Below are 16,279 nucleotides of genomic sequence, written 5' to 3'. Positions count from 1 at the left end.
AGGTTGCAGACAGGTCGGTCGTTAGGTGGAGAGTATTTCTCCCCGTGTTATCCCCAAACTGTAGATACCCGCCCCGCCTGCCCGCAGACAGAATTTTCACCGCATCCCCGCACAAAGCCTCTTACGAATAGATAATTACTACATGTTCTATCACAAACATATTGAAACGTAACGACAAGACACATAACTCATGCAGTGATTCCGTGTGGGACGTGTTGCGAACATACCGGTATCACTCCGTAGATGCGGTCTATCAAAGGATGTCGTCAAGTGCCAAGTGTGGTGGCATGCCAATCCGGATCAAGCACCTGGCAAAGCTGGTCAAGCTCATCCAAGAAAATTGGCAGCGGCTCGGCAGCAGGAAGCAAATACAGTCTAAGGTTAGGCTAGGTCTCTAACCATGCCTGATTTGAACAAAATCAAACGCCACGTCCCGTCCATGGTTGCGCGAAATATGGCCGAATAACGAGAGGGCCACGTAAAAGAACTCGAGGATAGAGATCGGCGGGTTATGGATACTACGTACCCCATAAAACCCGAGTTCGCCTCCATGGCAAAATGACAAGGAGAGAAAAAATTGCAGGGCCCTCCTTTACTCCAAGGACTTCTGTGAGCCTATCAATAACCCACGTGGGTGGGGTTTTCACTCGCTTTTTTTCCTTTACATCTACAGCCAACGGTTAAGCGTGGTACTACGCTCACAGCCTCGGTGGGGGCCTGGGCATAGTCTTGACCGAAGCTTCAATCTGCAAGAGGGATTGAGGCACGCGACACTTTTGGTCCATTGACGGCAAGATGGCTATTTTTTTCTTTTTTTTTCTTTCTTTTTTTTTTGCCTCGGCCTCGATTGCCGTCTTGGCGACATGGTCCAGTGTCCTATTTATATGCCTACAAATGTCGTTGACGACTAAAGCGCAGAGAGGGGTAGGTAGTAAACAAAACCAGGTGCAGGTGAGGTATTATGGAGCGCGGATGGTAAGTAATAGCGGTTAGGTACCAAGGCACAGGCGAGCAACTCATCTAAAGTTGCCATATCGGGTCAACTCTATTCACAGTTCGCCCGAAAGGCACAACCCTGGACTACTGCTAAAAGTTTTTGCTCTAGGCAACTTGTATCTATCCTTAGTAAAAGTGATCAGCACCATGCTGGACCCTACCATGTCACAAGGATACTTTGCTTTGCACATTCGACAAATTTATCTGACATGCAAAACCACTTGTGCATTCCCGAAGGCAAACTCGGTCCAGTCTAGACAAAACCGGCTGTGGACTTCGGGCCATCCGAGGCGAGCATATATGATCACTAAAAAAGGCCCACCAGGTTTGTCCCATAATTGATTGGAGCAAAGAGGGACTTCTTTCTCCGTTGATGTGGGACTACAAAGTCTCAGTAAGGAAGAAAATGACAGAGAAGAAAGAAAGAGGACTTGGAGAAAAAAAAAAAAATAAATAAATAAATAAAATAAAAAATAAAAAAGAATATGGGCCGACCGGCTACCCTAGGCTTCTAGGCATGACAGAATCTACCTTATTCTCCTAAATGTGGGCAAGTACCAATTTTGTGATCTGCCTTCCCAGACCCATCAAGTTTTTTTTTCTTTGTTTTTAACCCCCGCTCGTTCCTACCTTTTGCAGAAAACAACCCACGGGAGCGCGACACCAACTTGTGTATAAACGGTGGTGGCTTCTCCCCCATCGTCTCATCATCCACGCCTCGTCGTCCAATCTTGCCTCTTCCTCTTTTGGCAAGGCACCAGGCATATTTTTTTTGGCTTTTCCCGGTATAGCTATCCCAATTAGCTTTGACCGCAGTGTGTGCGTGGCTTGCATGCAGTAAGCACATACACATCATCACATATATCTTTTCCCCATAATTATCTTTTTCTGAAGCCGCCGGCATAACCTTTTCCACGCCATTACCGTCCTCTGATCTCTACAGCCAGCCGGGAACTCTGCCCTATACCACACCCTTGTAGGAGACCTCACCCGCCTGCGAGATAGCTCCTCGCGTGTACATTTTCAGTCTCGCAGCAAGACGTCTCGACGGGTATTCCCGCCGGAAGCGGCCTCGCAGTATGAGCACACGCAACGAGGGCTCGGGCTCTGCGGCCGCCAGCAGTAATGAAAAGGGCAACATCCACGCCCATGGACACATCACCTCTTCCCCAGAAACCTTGGTGGCGGCCTTGCATGATCCGCCAGCAGGTATAATACCGGTACCCCACGGCCCGTCTCAGGGAGACCAGCGGTCCCAGTGGCCCGACGACCCCGCGGCACAGGAGCTGGCCATTGAGCGCGCCATCTTGGGCTACCTTACTCTCCCCGATGACAGCTACAACGACAAGGGAGTCTACTGGGCCGATCTGCCCTTGAAGGAGCGCGTCAAGTTCGTCCTGGACGTCGACGCCAAGGAGGCCAAGGCTGAGCTTTCATCCATTGGGAGCATGATGAAGAAGGATCCTTTGTCCCCACTGGGCTGGTACATGCGCAACGCCGTCCTCCCCGGTGCCGGACTGGGTCTCGAGGGCTACGTGCTGTTCAGCATAGGCAACCTCGAGCCGCTCTTCAAGAGCACGTGGCCCGAGTGCTGGTCCAGCTCCGGAACAGCCTGCAGTAACAACTGGATTGCTGCCGTCACTTATCTCGAGGTTATTGGCATCATGGTTGGACAGATTGGTGTCGGCATCATTGGTGACTGGGTCGGTAGGAGATGGGGTCTTATCCAGGACGCTAGCATTATGTTCATCGGCTTGCTGATGTTGACGGCCAGTTGGGGTGTCACGTTGGAGGGCTGGGTGATCCTGTACGGCTGGGCTCTCTTTTTTTACGGTTTTGGTGTTGGTGGCGAGTACCCGATTACCGCAACTTCTTCCATGGAGGACTCGGTCCGTACCGACAGCCTCTCGACCCGCCAGGACCGTATGCACCGTGGCCGCAAGGTTACGATGGCCTTCTTGATGCAGGGCTGGGGCCAGTTTTTCAACCAGGCCATCTTGATCCTCCTGCTGCTCATCTTCAACGCTGGCCGCGGCGACCCTCCTTACAGCGAGACCAACGTCCAGTGGACCTTCCGCGTCTCGTTCGCCCTCCCCGCTATTGGAACTCTTTGGCTCGTCTACTACAGGATCTGGCGTATGCCGGATGCAGGCCGGGAACTCAGGCTGGCGAAGAGCCGTGCCGGTGTTACGGGTTACGATATTGCGTCTCTGAAGAGCACGGTGCACCACTTTGGTGGACGGTTGATTGCTGCTGCTGGAGCTTGGTTTGCAAACGATGTGTTTTTCTATGGTGAGTTTTCTTTTTACGGTGGATATAAGACGACACTGAGGAGCTGGCCCCATAATTTTGTGAAAAGCTTGCTGACTCTGGACTTTGATACAGGCAACAAACTCTTCCAAGGCCAGTTCATCTCGGTCATCTCATCCAACCCCAAGAGTGTGATGACTGCTTGGACCTGGAACCTGATCAACGTGGTCGTCTCTTTGGCGGGCTACTATTGCGCCTCTTTTCTCATTGACAGCAGGCTTTACGGCCGCAAAAAGATGCAGCTCATCGGATTCATGATGTGCTTCATCATGTTTGTGATTCCGGCGTTCCAGTATTACTACTACACCTCTGGTCCCAACATCAAATCTTTCCAGGTTAGTTCCTCTATACTTCTCAACCGACCAATTCTTCACCGTGTTAACAAGTTCAATCCTATCAGGCCATGTACTTCCTCTCGTCCTTCTTCAATCAGTTCGGACCCAACTCGGTTACCTTCCTCGTGGCGGGTGAGATCTTCCCGACTTCGGTGCGCGCATCGGCGCACGGCTTCAGCGCCTGCATCGGCAAGGCCGGTGCCCTGCTCGCCTCTGTGCTGTACAACTACATCGACACGCAGACAAAGTTCTACGTGGTGCCTTGGTTTGGCCTCGCCGGCATGCTGCTCACCTGGCTTTTCCTCCCAGACACGACTGGCCTGGACCTCAAGGAGCAGGAGCGCCGCTGGCAGTACATCCGCGACGGCCGCGCGAGCGAGTACCGCGGCGTCGCCATCCACCCCAAGCACCTCAGCCAGTGGGAGCGCTGGATGGGCGTCGGAAAGCCCTACAACCCCGTTGAGGACTACGAGGACAAGGTCGACGACCTCAGGCGCGAGTGGGAGGCGCACCAAACCCTGAAGACGGAGAAAGAAGTGCGAGGCGGAGCTGGTAGTGACGGGAATGGCGCTGCTGCCGCTGCCGTTGGCGGTGGCGATGGCGCACAGGAAGGCCTCTTTACGAACCAGGTCGACGACTACTTCCGCAACACCAGGCCGAGGCGTGCCCAGAAAGGCAAGAGCAAGGCCAATGACGTTACCGACGACGACACGAGGGCGTCTGGATCGGTGACGGGCGGTGTAATGTTACCGGCGGAGCCTGAAACGGAGGTCAAGAACTTATAATTAATATTTTTCTCTCTTTTTTTTTTTTTGCTTGGTTACCGCAGGGGCTATTTTCACCGAAAAAAACATGATATGACCAGTTTGGCTAGGATGTTTGGTTTATCATTTTGGTTAAAGAAAAACATAGAGACAGAAGGCATAGGCTTCAGCCGATTCCGAAAGAGGTTCAACGGAAGGTATATATATATTTCACATGCCGAATACGGTATACGTTAAAACCTTCAGTTGCTGGTGATTCTTGAACAAGTATGAAATTAAGGATTCCACAGGGGATATTATGCAGACAGCTCAAGGGAAGTCCTGGATAGGTTCTCGCATGCCAATGTCCTTTTTGGTATACACTTGAATTCTTGGAATACATGTTACAATGTAAGACACGCTATGCGTAACGCCAACATGAAATGCTTAACCTACGACTCTTCAAGCCCCAGTACGTATCCTCTTGCTTCTTCTTATCGGAGCCGCCATGGTTTCTTTGACCTCGATCTTGGTAGTGACGACAGAGCCCCCGTCCTCCTCCACCTTTACCTGCGTCGTCGAGACAGCAGTCTTTCTCTTCTTGGCCGGCCTCGACGGCGCGACAACCGCGTCCGCGCCGAAAACGACCAACTTCCCATCATGTCCACCACCACCGCCCTTCTTCTCATCCTCCTCCTTTTTCACACCGTCCTTCGCGGTCGCCTTCAGCCGGTGCGAAAACTCACGCAGGTTGGCGGTGAAGAGCACGCTCTGCGCCCAGCCGGCCTGGGGTCCCCAGAGCGTCCGAAAGTGCTCGCCCACGGCGTCGTACATGCCCTTGGACATGGCGGAGCCCTTGGCGGCGGTGGCTGCTTTTTTGCCGCCGAAGCCGTAGTCGCGCGTCGCGATGGTCCACATATGCGTGTCGAGCGGCACTGCCTCGCCCCAGCCCAGCCCCATCAGGCACACGCAGTCTGAGACCTTGGGTCCGACGCCCGAGAGCTCCTGCAGCGCGACAAAGGCGGTGCGGTAGTTAGGTTGCTGCTGCTGCTGCTGCTGCTGGTGGTGGTTGTGGGGAGGCGTTGATGTCGGGGAGCGGCTGGCATGGGCTGGTGTTTGGTCTCGTTCATGTTTCATGACTGCTTCGTCTGGTGGTGGTGGTGACAGCGACGACGATGAGGACTTTAATGATGGTGATGATGGTGAGGGCGGTTGTGACCCCCACGCCAGCGAGGCCGGGTTCCGCAGCGACAAGAGCCAGCCGGCGGGCCGCTTCCTGGCGACGATGCGGGCAGTCTCGGCGATGTAGCGGGCTCGGTATCCGAAGCCGAGCTCGCGCAGGTGGGCCTCGACGCCGTCTCCCACGAGGGCCTCGGGAGGCGGAAAGTCGCGGTATACGTGACCGGCGACGGTGGCGATAGGTTCACCTCCGTAGTGGTCGCACAGCTTGTGGCACATCTGGGAGATGCGCGAGATGTTGTTGTTGCTGCTGCAGATGAAGGCCACAAGCGTCTCCCAGGCGTCCTGGTTCAGGATGCGGACGCCAGTGAACTTTGGGGCCTTGCTGCGGAAGTTGGCGTCGCGGTCCGACCAGTGTGTGTACATACCCGAGAGGGAGTGGTGGAGGTTGAAGTAGTTGAGCAGGAGGGCTTCCGTGTCGTCCTCTTCCTCGTCTACCCTCACAGTTGCATCTTCCGACTTGATATCCTCGTCCCCTTCTTCCTTTTTCACCTTGACCGCAGGCTTGATGGATACCTGTCTATTTGGTGGCCATGTCGCCCGATAATGAAGATGAGTTTCGTCCTGCCGTAATGAGATGACTCTGCCATGAAGAGAACAATGCCACTCGTCGTCGACCTTGCGCCATCTGAAGGACTGGCCGCAGCGCAAGGTTGTGTCTATGCAGAGCTCAGCCAGGCTCACGGGCAACTTGCGGGACACTGCATCCTTGCAGGCCATAATTGCAGCTCGCATGAAAAGCGGTTTACGCCGCGAGCGAGTGCGGTATTGAATTGTCGCCCTTCACCAACCAGATCTAGTCGTCGCCTTGTTTAGGTATTTTGTGTGGTTATGGTCTCAGATGATGGGCGACTCATGAACCCACCCACTTACTTGGAAGTTAGAGCTGGCTGACTGTGGTGGCGAACGCTTTGAATCTTTGATTTCCCGATTCGAAACGTCAAAATAAGGGATAAGGATTAATTACAGGGGACAATAAATGATATTTGAAGGTTATCAATGAGAGTATAGTCGCCAGCTCACTTTTGCGCCTTGCTGATTTTTGCTGGGTAGATATTGACCACAGCCATCAAAGTCATGTCGAAAAATCAAAAATAAAATCAAAAATAACAAACAAATTAAGAAAACAAGAAGGGGACCTGCTAGCTCCCTTCTCAGGGGTGAACTCAATCCAGCGCAAACTCGTTCCCTCATTGGTGCTGAATGCGATTCGACTTTCTCTGATCTTCAACTCGTCGTCGCAAGGGATCCCCACTCCAAGATCGCAGCGCAAAGCCCCACTTCAAACTAGCTGACTTGTCCCAGTCCCGGTCCGTTTAGGACAGAATCAAGCAGCCAATACCAATCAGGCTTAGCGTGGCGATTGGCACCTCGCAGCTTGCTTGCTTTGCTTGCCAAAAAGTTCAAGCCTCGTCCAAAAGGCGTGTCGAGCGTGTGCTGCGTCTGACATCCAAGGTACCTCACCTATCGTTTTTCTTTTTTTTTGTTTTTTTTTTATCAGGTGCCCAGTCACTTTTTTGTTGTTGTTCCTGGCAGGCATCAATTCTCAATCACCTCAAATTTGCCCATCATGAACGGGGAGAGTTATTCCTCCAGAGGTAAGCTGTCATCTACCTCTCGGTACTGGTGCATCGCGGGCACGACGAGCATTTACTCTAGATGTCGCGTCACGAAAACTTGGCCTTTTCTAACATATTCCTGGTTTTTAACAGATGGAGGCCGCCATGGCTCTTCTCGGGATCATCAGGTTTGTTCCACTACCTCCAATGGGGGGAATTGTTTGGTCCAATTGCCGATTGATTTAGCACACGACTCACTAAAACTTAAATCTCAACAGTCGTCAAGAACAGATCGCGAAGACCGCCGAGACGACCGACACCGTGACCGTGACAGAGACCGTGGCGATCGGGATCGCGAACGCGACAGGGATAGAGACCGAGACCGAGACAGACCGCGCCGTCGCTCACGATCACCCGAGTACCGCGGCAGCCGCTCGTCGCGCAGGGATGCCGGCGGCGAGCAGGACTCGTACTCGTCCAGCCGGAGCCATCGCGACCGCGAGCGTGAGGACCGTTACGGCGGGGGCCGCGACAGGCGGGAGAGGGACTGGGATCGCGACCGCGGCGGTCCGTCCCGGCGCCGCGAGGATGGCGACCGCAGAGGAGGCGACAGAGACAGAGGCGATCCGCACGACCGGCGGGCGGGCGGCCGCAGGGGCGGCGAGAGGGAGGAGCGTCGCAGGAGTGCCAGTCCGCAGCCCAAGAAGCGCGAACCCACGCCCGACCTGACCGACGTCGTGCCGATCCTCGAGCGCAAGCGTCGCCTCACGCAGTGGGACATCAAACCCCCGGGCTACGACAGCGTCACCGCGGAACAGGCCAAGCTGTCGGGCATGTTCCCCCTCCCCGGTGCGCCGCGCCAACAGACTATGGACCCTACCAAGATGCCGGGCGGGGGCCACCGTGGAGACCGGGATCGCGACGGTCATCGTGGTCGTGATGGGCGTGATGGTGGGCGCGATGGGCGGGACGGTGGACGCGACGGCGGACGTGATGGTGGAAGGGACGGTGATCGCGAAGGAGGCGACCGCCGCAGCGGGGCGGACAGCAACGTGACTCTTCGGCCGACAAACTCACGGCAGTCGAAGCGCCTTATCCTATCGAACCTGCCTGCCGGAACAACTGAAGACAGCCTTGTGTCATTCCTGAACCTACAGCTGAACGGTCTCAACGTCATTGAGGCTAGCGACCCATGCTTGGCCTGTCAAATGGCCCCAGATGGATCCTTTGCCATGGTCGAGTTCCGCAGCCCCAGCGACACAACCGTAGCTTATGCACTCGACGGCATCTCCATGGAGGCTGATGATGCGGCCGGTAATGGAGACGCTAACGGCGCAGCCAGCAAGGGGCTGGCCATGCGCCGGCCAAAGGACTATATCGTTCCCGCCGTCGTAGACGACACTGGGTATGAGCCTGGTGTGGTTTCGTCAAGGGTCGTGGACACACCACACAAGATCAGTGTGACCAATCTTCCGGCATATTTGACTGATGAGCAAGTCGTTGAGCTTCTTTCATCTTTCGGCGAGCTCAAGGCCTTTGTGCTGGCTAAGGATAGCAGCACTGAGGAATCACGCGTAAGTTCAGTTCTGCTGGTTGACTTGTGGTCATATTTGAGACAGTTACGACTAACCAGACTACTTCTTTTTTTAGGGAATTGCCTTCTGCGAATATGTAGATGTGACCAACACCGATGTTGCCATAGAAGGCTTGAACGGGATGGAGCTTGGCGACAAGCGTCTCAAGGTTCGCAAGGCGAGCATAGGAATCACTCAAGTTTCCGGGATGGAAATGGGTGTCAATGCAATGTCGATGCTTGCCGGCACTGTCGCGCAAGACCCGGATCTCAGCCCCGTTCTGCAACTACTAAACATGGTCACTGCGGACGAGCTGATGGATAATGATGACTACGAAGGTCGGTTTCTTCCAAAGAGATGTTTCACCTTGAGCTGGACTAACCCTTTCCTGATGGCTACAGAAATTTGCGAGGACGTACAGGAGGAGTGCGCCAAGTACGGCACTGTAATCGAGATCAAGGTGCCAAGGCCCTCGAGCGGAGCGAAACAAGCTGCAGGTGTTGGGAAGATTTATGTCAAGTTTGACAGCATCGAGTCATCCACCAAGGCTCTCAAGGCATTGGGCGGCCGCAAGTTTGCCGACAGGACGGTCGTCACGACGTATTTCCCAGAGGTAAGAAATATCCACCCGCCTGGTAGCTGGCTGGATGACATTTGCTAAATTGTTCTATCAACCGCAGGAGAACTTTGCTGTAAACGCCTGGTGAGGTATGACACGGGGATTTTGAGGCTGGGATAGAGGAACATGATGGTGATACCAAATGCTCGTTTCGGGTGGAATTTTGCCAGGAGTCTTATCGTCAAATTTGGTGGAGGCCGAGATAGCGTCTACTCGACATATTTGTACAACATGACAACGACCTCTATGCTGAGGATGGCACTCGAGGTATAAAGGATAGCTGGAGGATATTGCTAAAAGGCATTGTACGCAGCAGTGGGGCCTGAGTAGCAAGCAGTTGCGTAAAAAAAAAAGGCCGTTCTGAGCTGTTGAATGGGCACATACAAGGTCCCGTGTTCACAAGTGGTCTTAGTACGAAGTCAGTCCAATTGCATGACATATTTGCAGAAACAGGCAGATATTTCAGTCCAAATCTAGATATTCATTCATTTAATCTTCCTTCTATCTAGACTGTGCTTTGATCAAGTTCGGGTGATATCAACTAGGTCTTGAGAGTGACAAATTTCCCTCCGAAATTGTTCCCGCTCGCGCGAAACATCTACGCGTTCCACCTCCGAAACCTGTCATGGCAAGCGGTTAGTATGGAACACAAGACAGATGTTGTGAATGCCAATAGCAAGTTGTTCAGACAAAATCAGAAGTCCTTTAAATTCATGGGACTCTTGCGAGTCCTAACATAAGAGGTACCAGAAAAAGTATGTATGGTTGTGATCATCAGGTGAGTCTTTAGTGCGGAGGTGGGAAAGTCGAGTAAAGAAGTGTTTTGACGGTTGCAACTTACCAAAAGAAAATATCATATGAGCGATTTGATTTCACAAACCTTTAAGCAAACGATTGCCATCGTGTGCAGCCAACCCAAGGCTGTTGGCAATCTTTCAACGACTTTGAGGCGAAGAGAAGTCTTGAGGCCTAAGAAAAAAAAAAAAAAAAATCGACGCGACTTTGATGTAGGCTCGGTTAGACCCACCATGATTAGCTGGCTGACTTAGCACACCTCCACTTCAAACACTCGTCCAGTTAAATCTGACCCTAATTACATAATCACAATCCGCTGTCCCCGCTTGCCAACCCACAATCTGGGAACTGTGATTTTGCTTTGAATCCCGCATTTTCTTTATGAAGGAAAGATTTCTCCGCGACGACGACCGACGACGACAACGCCCAGCAAACAACACCCAAATCTCCCACCACATCGCCGCCTTCACAAACCGCCAAGATGGGTCGCATGCACTCCAACGGAAAGGGCATTTCTGCCTCTGCCATCCCCTACTCGCGCAACCCCCCCGCGTGGCTCAAGACCACCCCCGACCAGGTCGTCGAGCAGATCTGCAAGCTCGCCAGGAAGGGTGCCACCCCGTCGCAGATTGGTGTTGTCCTCCGTGACTCCCACGGTATTGCCCAAGTCAAGGTTGTGACTGGTGAGTAGAGATGGATTAGCGAACGGTTTCTGGGTGGCTTTTTCCAAGGCGCTCGCAAAAATAACAAAGGAAAAAAAATTCGGTGTGCTGACTGGTCATACGCGGCTTATAGGTAACAAGATCCTGCGCATCCTGAAGTCGAACGGTACGGAGTGAACCACTTCCATCGAGGTTTCCGATTGCGATTGCGATTAACTCGCACGGAACGCCGAGATACATCCTCCCCAAACATATAACACAAAACGCAGACTCTCGGTTCGACTAGTTGAACCGGAGAGATCTTGCTTGATATGCCTCTGCTTGGTCATAGACTGACGGAGTGATTTTTTCATCCAGGCCTCGCCCCCGATATCCCTGAGGACCTTTACATGCTTATCAAGAAGGTATGTTTTCCATAGATAGCCTTGGTTAAAATTGTTTTTACTCATCCACCACGGCGATATGCTAACCAATCTAATTCCAGGCCGTCTCGGTCCGCAAGCACCTTGAGCGCAACCGCAAGGACAAGGACTCCAAGTTCCGCCTGATTCTCATCGAGTCGCGTATTCACCGTCTGGCCCGTTACTACAAGACCGTCGGCGTCCTGCCGCCCACCTGGAAGTACGAGTCCGCCACCGCCAGCACCCTTGTCGCATAAAGTGGCTTTGGGGTATTATCCTGGTTGTTCGCGAGCATTGGTTGTGGGGATGCTCGCATTAAGGGGGTGTTTAACTACTACTCGGTTGGTTTGGTCGTAAACGGAGTTTGGGCAGGAAAAAAAAATACTACTGCATTTGTCGACGTCTACATGAACTTGACGACAACCCTCATGACGGTCCTGGGGTTTTACCATCATTGACGGGAAGAACCCGTCCATACCACTGAGATAGGAGACTGGGCAATTAAAAAGCCAGAGTTGCGGAAGACCCGCGACCTCTTTTCCATTGCCAATGAAGCGCATCTATCGTGGTATCATCTATGTTTAAGGAAACAATGACTGTAGCCGCCTTTTCATATGCACATGATTCCTGCCGTTGCTTTCTGCCGTACTATGTAACCCGTCTGTCTAGCTCGTTGACTCGATCTCTTTGGAGCGCTGTAGCAAGAACTCGCCGAGGACACGCAGAGGGTCATTAGGCCTAAGTACAAGCAAAAAGTGGGTTGGTTAGTGTGACTCTTTACTCACCTTTGATTTTGTAAAAGAGGCCCGAACCCCGTGGGAGAAGGTAAAAAAAAAAACTCACTGATCCTTTGCGATTATCTTCATGCCCTCGAGCAGCACGCCCGTGACCTTGGTGTTGAGGTACACCCTAGCGGGCGCGCCGTGCGTGGCGGCCTCGGCCGGCATATTGAAGCTCGGCTCCGGGTGCAGCGAGCCGGCGCGGGAGCCCGTGTCACCGCCGCCGCCGCCAACCATGTTGCGCATTGGAGTGCCGGTGCGGGCGGGCGCGGGCGACGCGGGAGCCGGAGACGCGGTCGTTGCTGCCGGCTGGGTCGCCCCCGCTGCCGGCTGGGGCTGCTGTGGTGCCGCGGATGTTGCTGGCGCCGTCGTCGGAGCTGTCTCTGTTGACGGCACGGGATTTTGCGATTGTGCGACTTGCTAGAAACGGGTAGGGAGATGACGAAGTTAGAGAAATGAGAACATGAAGAGTTGTGAAATGGGGCACACAAGCGTGCGTAAGACGTTGGGTATGGAACGGGGGTGTTGGACAAGTAGGCAGTTTTGTAGGCGAGCCTAGGCTGAGCTTAGGGTGATCAACGAGGAGCGCGAAGCGCCTCAGAGAGCTTGGATTGTAGGTCGGTCGGCCCCACTCGCTAAGATATTCTCCGGGTTTCTGGCAGCTGGAATGCAACTTGATCATGCAAAATAAGAAGAAAAAAAAAGTGCAGGTTGGCTTACAGGTGTCGGTGTGCCCTCTATGCTGGTCGCGGGCGCGTTGCAGACTTCTGTCACGACCTGCATGGCGGTTGCGACCTGGCCGATTTCCGCGTCTTGGTCGTTGGCTGCCGCAGCCGGCGGGGGCGCCGCATGGTCTTGGTCCATTGCGTCGGGGTATGACATTGTTTATTTACGCTTGTAGTAAGGTCTCTTGAGGGTATGTTGGAAAATCAAGGCAAAGAGATTTCAAACCAATGGAGGCTTTGTGTGGGCTGTTGGAGGCTGTAAGAGAGGCTCTATTTTGAGGGTTTTATCGCAGCTTTGCTTACGATACAACCAAAATCACCTACTCGCACGCCCATAGAAAGTTTGGCATTTTGCGATGAGAGCTTCCTTATTGTCTGAGACGGCGGGGGAGCTTCTTTGAATTTTTGTGGAGAATGCCGAACCACAGCGAGTGTGTGTGTGCTAAGCTTCGACTTGGGGGAACCCACACGCTAGCACGTGGTCTCGCGCTTGCTTCTGACCCCTGTTACATCATGGTTTGCGGGTTTGGGGGGTGGCAAGTGACTTGCCGTTCCGACGGAACGCGTCGGGGTATTTCTCTCCCCTTTCTCTTGACCAACTTTTAGACATCTGTTACAGATGTGATTTTGTGCAAACTTGTTCTAGAAAATGAATGCCTTTGTGAAGAGGATTCCCAGGTCATCAAAATCTGCAAGCAATCATTCTCAAGGCACTCATGGCAGGCCGGCCAAGAGGATAAAGGTCCAGCAAAGCAGCACCCCGGCGCCAGATGAGGGTGATGAGTCATTCATAACTGATGATGAAGATCCTGATGATGGCTCCCCTCGTAAAGACTCGGCGGTGAACGGGGATGAGTTAAAACAAAGACCAACAAGTCCTGAGCCAGATCCGAATCAGGGTAAAACTCCATTTGAAAGCTCGCTCCCTCCAATCAAAACCGAGCAGGATGCTATCGAGGAATACGAAGCATTCCGCGCCTCTCAGCAGAGCCAGGAGCCCGAGACTGCGGCTTCTAGGCTAGAAAATAGGAACTGGGTCAGAGGCAGGAGCTCCATCTATGTCGATGCGTTCAACCTTGCACTCGAGACGGTCATTGAAGACGAGTCTGACCTTTTTGATGAGAACGAAATGGCCGTCTTTGATGCCTGGAAAGCCCTTGACTATGAAGCTCAGTATTTGTAGGTCTGCATGTTATAATTCCCCTTGCCGGCACCCAGGTGTCTTTGGTTCCCGACCATCGGTTGCTGACGGTCTATTGCAAGATATGTCCGACTTTTCCTGAGAAAGACTGCAGCCTGGCATCGTGCGGATCGTCTTGGCTACTACTCGGACATATTGGATCCTGATGCTGCCATTGCATCTCTACAAGAAACGCGAAAGCTTCCCTGTCGCGAGAATGAGGAGCCTTGCCCTAGTGGGCAGTCCAGCATACCCCTTCAAGACTGGTCGCTGACTGGGTCCTTTGCATTTGCCAACTCATCTGAGGATACAATCGACACTGTGCAGGAGGCCTTGTCTCTTCTGAGTTTGGACGAGCTGAAGACCCTAGCAAAAGAAGCCAAGGTCAAAGGCGGCAACAAGGCGCAAATACAAAAGGCACTCTCTCTCATGAGCACCCAGCAAGTCTCACTCATGTCTGTGGGCCTGCGTCGATCCAACACCACAGATTCCACCGGCGTAGTAGCCTCGCCGAAGGAGCAGTCAGATCTCAACACCCCCGAAGATGGAACTCCGATTCCAGAAGAAAAACAGGGTGCTCGGTTTCTCGACAAAGTCTTGGCTATCGCTGGGCCCTGCGTTCGCCTGTCGCCCTTGGTATTCAAGCTATTCGAGCGAGTCCACTTGGTCTTCTACAGGTCGACGGAATGGACGGAGAAGTCTCTGACCACCATCATTCTCTCCAAGATATCAAAAAGAAATTTTCCTGAATATATCGTCTGCAGATCTACCAATATATTCCTGTCACGCCATAGCCTTCTGGAATTCGAGCAGGCGATGAGAATGGAGTTTGAAATTGACAAAATCCTTGAAAGTGGCCCGCCGGGAGAGGATGGCTTCCGGAAAGTCTTGGCTCTTTTTGGTGATATCGAGGAGCGATGGCGTGAGCTTCTTCAAGAGGAGCAGCGCAAAGAAGACAGCGTTTACGATACCGGCGAGGGCTGCTATCTACGCAGGTTCAGCGCCGGTCATGCTTTCACGCGCATTGCGCATAAGGCCGCATATGTCCACGGACGTCTGCACCAGCATGCACAAGAGCACTCGCTGCTTTCCCGGCTCCTCGAGCAGCGGCTCTTCCATCTGGCGAGACGCGGTGCTTGGTATCAAAGGAAGGCTCTCTTGGAAGAGCACTACATGGCCGACCTCGATGCTGACCAGACTGGAGGTAGTGACCCAGAGCAGCGCAGGAAGCATTGGCGGCGTATTGCAGTCATGACCTGTGAGCAAGCTCTAGAAGACAACGATTGCCACCTGATTTATCATTACGACCTGCAGAAGAGACTTGTCAAGCTCGAAAAGAAGCTGAGGATACCAAAACGTCTACAGCACGACTTTGGGCATGTACGACTACAGTCACCAGAGGAGCATACTGTTTCTGGCATCCAGGTGAAGAGAGAAGAGTCCGGGCCGGGCAAGATGGGACGAGGGCCCAGCACCAAAACAATATGGTTAGATGAGCATGAAGACGGCGAAGAGTGCTCGGTGGAGGAAATGTGTCTATCACACTACCGGACACAAGGTTGGAAGGGCTACCATGCAGAGGGAGGCATCATCCGAACGCTCTTCGCCTATCTTTTCTACGACATTCTCTTCCTTTACATTCCCAATGTATTCCAGACAGCCTATCAAACCTGCCCGCTGGACCTGCACACGGACGCCTTCTACCCGGCCCGGGCGAGCGAGATCAACCACCGGCTGGCGGAGATCGCCAACGGCGGCGCGGCATCCATACTGCGGGCAGTCGACTCGGCCCACCGCGAGCGACGAACCTGCGTCGTGGGCCTGAACTGGGACTTTGCGATCGAGGACCTCGTGGAGCTGGTCGACTGCTTCCGGGGCGAGGCGCTGGCGGCCGTCTGCAGGGTCATGGCACAGGAGTACAGGCAGCGAGGGGGCGGGATCCCGGACCTCGTGCTGTGGCGGACGGAGCCGCGCCCCGAGGTCATGTTCGCCGAGGTCAAAAGCGCCAACGACCGGCTGAGTGACACGCAGAGGCTCTGGATACACGTCCTCACGGGCGCAGGCGTCCGCGTCGCCCTGACTGCTGCTGTCGCCAAGGAGGTCAGGCAAGGTTGAAAAACCACACGGGTTTTGCAGGGGATGGCTTGTCCAACACGGATGTTTCGGAGGTTGCATCTACAACACGGAAGTCCCGCATGCTATTCTTAAATGTGATGGCTGTTGTGCCGCGTTGTTGCAGCAGTCAGCCACCCGACATGGGAAATCGGTCCTTATATCATTTGTTTCATCTCCGCTCAGAGGATCTTTGTTTCCCTCTTTCATCTTGCCATTCCGGGACCAACATGCAAGACCAGCATTGGCT

General features: G+C 53.4%; 6 protein-coding genes across 6 annotated transcripts; 4 read left to right on the top strand and 2 right to left on the bottom strand.

Moving 5' to 3' along the window:
* Positions 1 to 1,976: 1,976 nt before the first annotated feature.
* On the top strand, positions 1,977 to 4,426 carry PpBr36_08804 (uncharacterized protein; the record flags this gene model as incomplete). The annotated part of the gene is made up of 3 exons (XM_029895929.1): positions 1,977 to 3,288; positions 3,382 to 3,641; positions 3,707 to 4,426. Coding segments are annotated over 3 exons (2,292 nt in total), but the record flags the coding sequence as incomplete, so codon positions are not given.
* Positions 4,427 to 4,846: 420 nt separating this feature from the next.
* On the bottom strand, positions 4,847 to 6,358 carry PpBr36_08803 (uncharacterized protein; the record flags this gene model as incomplete). Its single annotated transcript, XM_029895928.1, has 1 exon — positions 4,847 to 6,358. One exon carries the CDS (start codon positions 6,356 to 6,358, stop codon positions 4,847 to 4,849), a length of 1,512 nt encoding a protein of 503 aa, XP_029747255.1.
* An 835-nt stretch (positions 6,359 to 7,193) lies between these two features.
* PpBr36_08802 (uncharacterized protein) lies at positions 7,194 to 9,701 on the top strand (the record flags this gene model as incomplete). Its single annotated transcript, XM_029895927.1, has 5 exons — positions 7,194 to 7,221; positions 7,336 to 7,370; positions 7,461 to 8,756; positions 8,833 to 9,369; positions 9,651 to 9,701. 5 exons carry the CDS (start codon positions 7,194 to 7,196, stop codon positions 9,699 to 9,701), a joined length of 1,947 nt encoding a protein of 648 aa, XP_029747253.1.
* Positions 9,702 to 10,651: 950 nt separating this feature from the next.
* Positions 10,652 to 11,490, top strand: PpBr36_08801 (uncharacterized protein; the record flags this gene model as incomplete). Its single annotated transcript, XM_029895926.1, has 4 exons — positions 10,652 to 10,853; positions 10,966 to 10,998; positions 11,190 to 11,236; positions 11,317 to 11,490. The coding sequence occupies 4 exons, from the start codon at positions 10,652 to 10,654 to the stop codon at positions 11,488 to 11,490; spliced, it is 456 nt and encodes a 151-aa protein (XP_029747259.1).
* Positions 11,491 to 11,898: 408 nt separating this feature from the next.
* On the bottom strand, positions 11,899 to 12,894 carry PpBr36_08800 (uncharacterized protein; the record flags this gene model as incomplete). Its single annotated transcript, XM_029895925.1, has 3 exons — positions 11,899 to 11,971; positions 12,077 to 12,432; positions 12,733 to 12,894. 3 exons carry the CDS (start codon positions 12,892 to 12,894, stop codon positions 11,899 to 11,901), a joined length of 591 nt encoding a protein of 196 aa, XP_029747257.1.
* A 492-nt stretch (positions 12,895 to 13,386) lies between these two features.
* On the top strand, positions 13,387 to 16,032 carry PpBr36_08799 (uncharacterized protein; the record flags this gene model as incomplete). Its single annotated transcript, XM_029895924.1, has 2 exons — positions 13,387 to 13,916; positions 14,001 to 16,032. The coding sequence occupies 2 exons, from the start codon at positions 13,387 to 13,389 to the stop codon at positions 16,030 to 16,032; spliced, it is 2,562 nt and encodes an 853-aa protein (XP_029747233.1).
* Between the last annotated feature and the right edge of the window lie 247 nt (positions 16,033 to 16,279).

The sequence above is a fragment of the Pyricularia pennisetigena genome, chromosome 5 (genome assembly GCF_004337985.1).
Source record: "Pyricularia pennisetigena strain Br36 chromosome 5, whole genome shotgun sequence".
Lineage (NCBI taxonomy): Eukaryota > Fungi > Ascomycota > Sordariomycetes > Magnaporthales > Pyriculariaceae > Pyricularia > Pyricularia pennisetigena.
The sequence above is the reverse complement of the archived record's forward strand: the minus strand, read 5'-3'. Positions and strand labels throughout refer to the sequence as shown.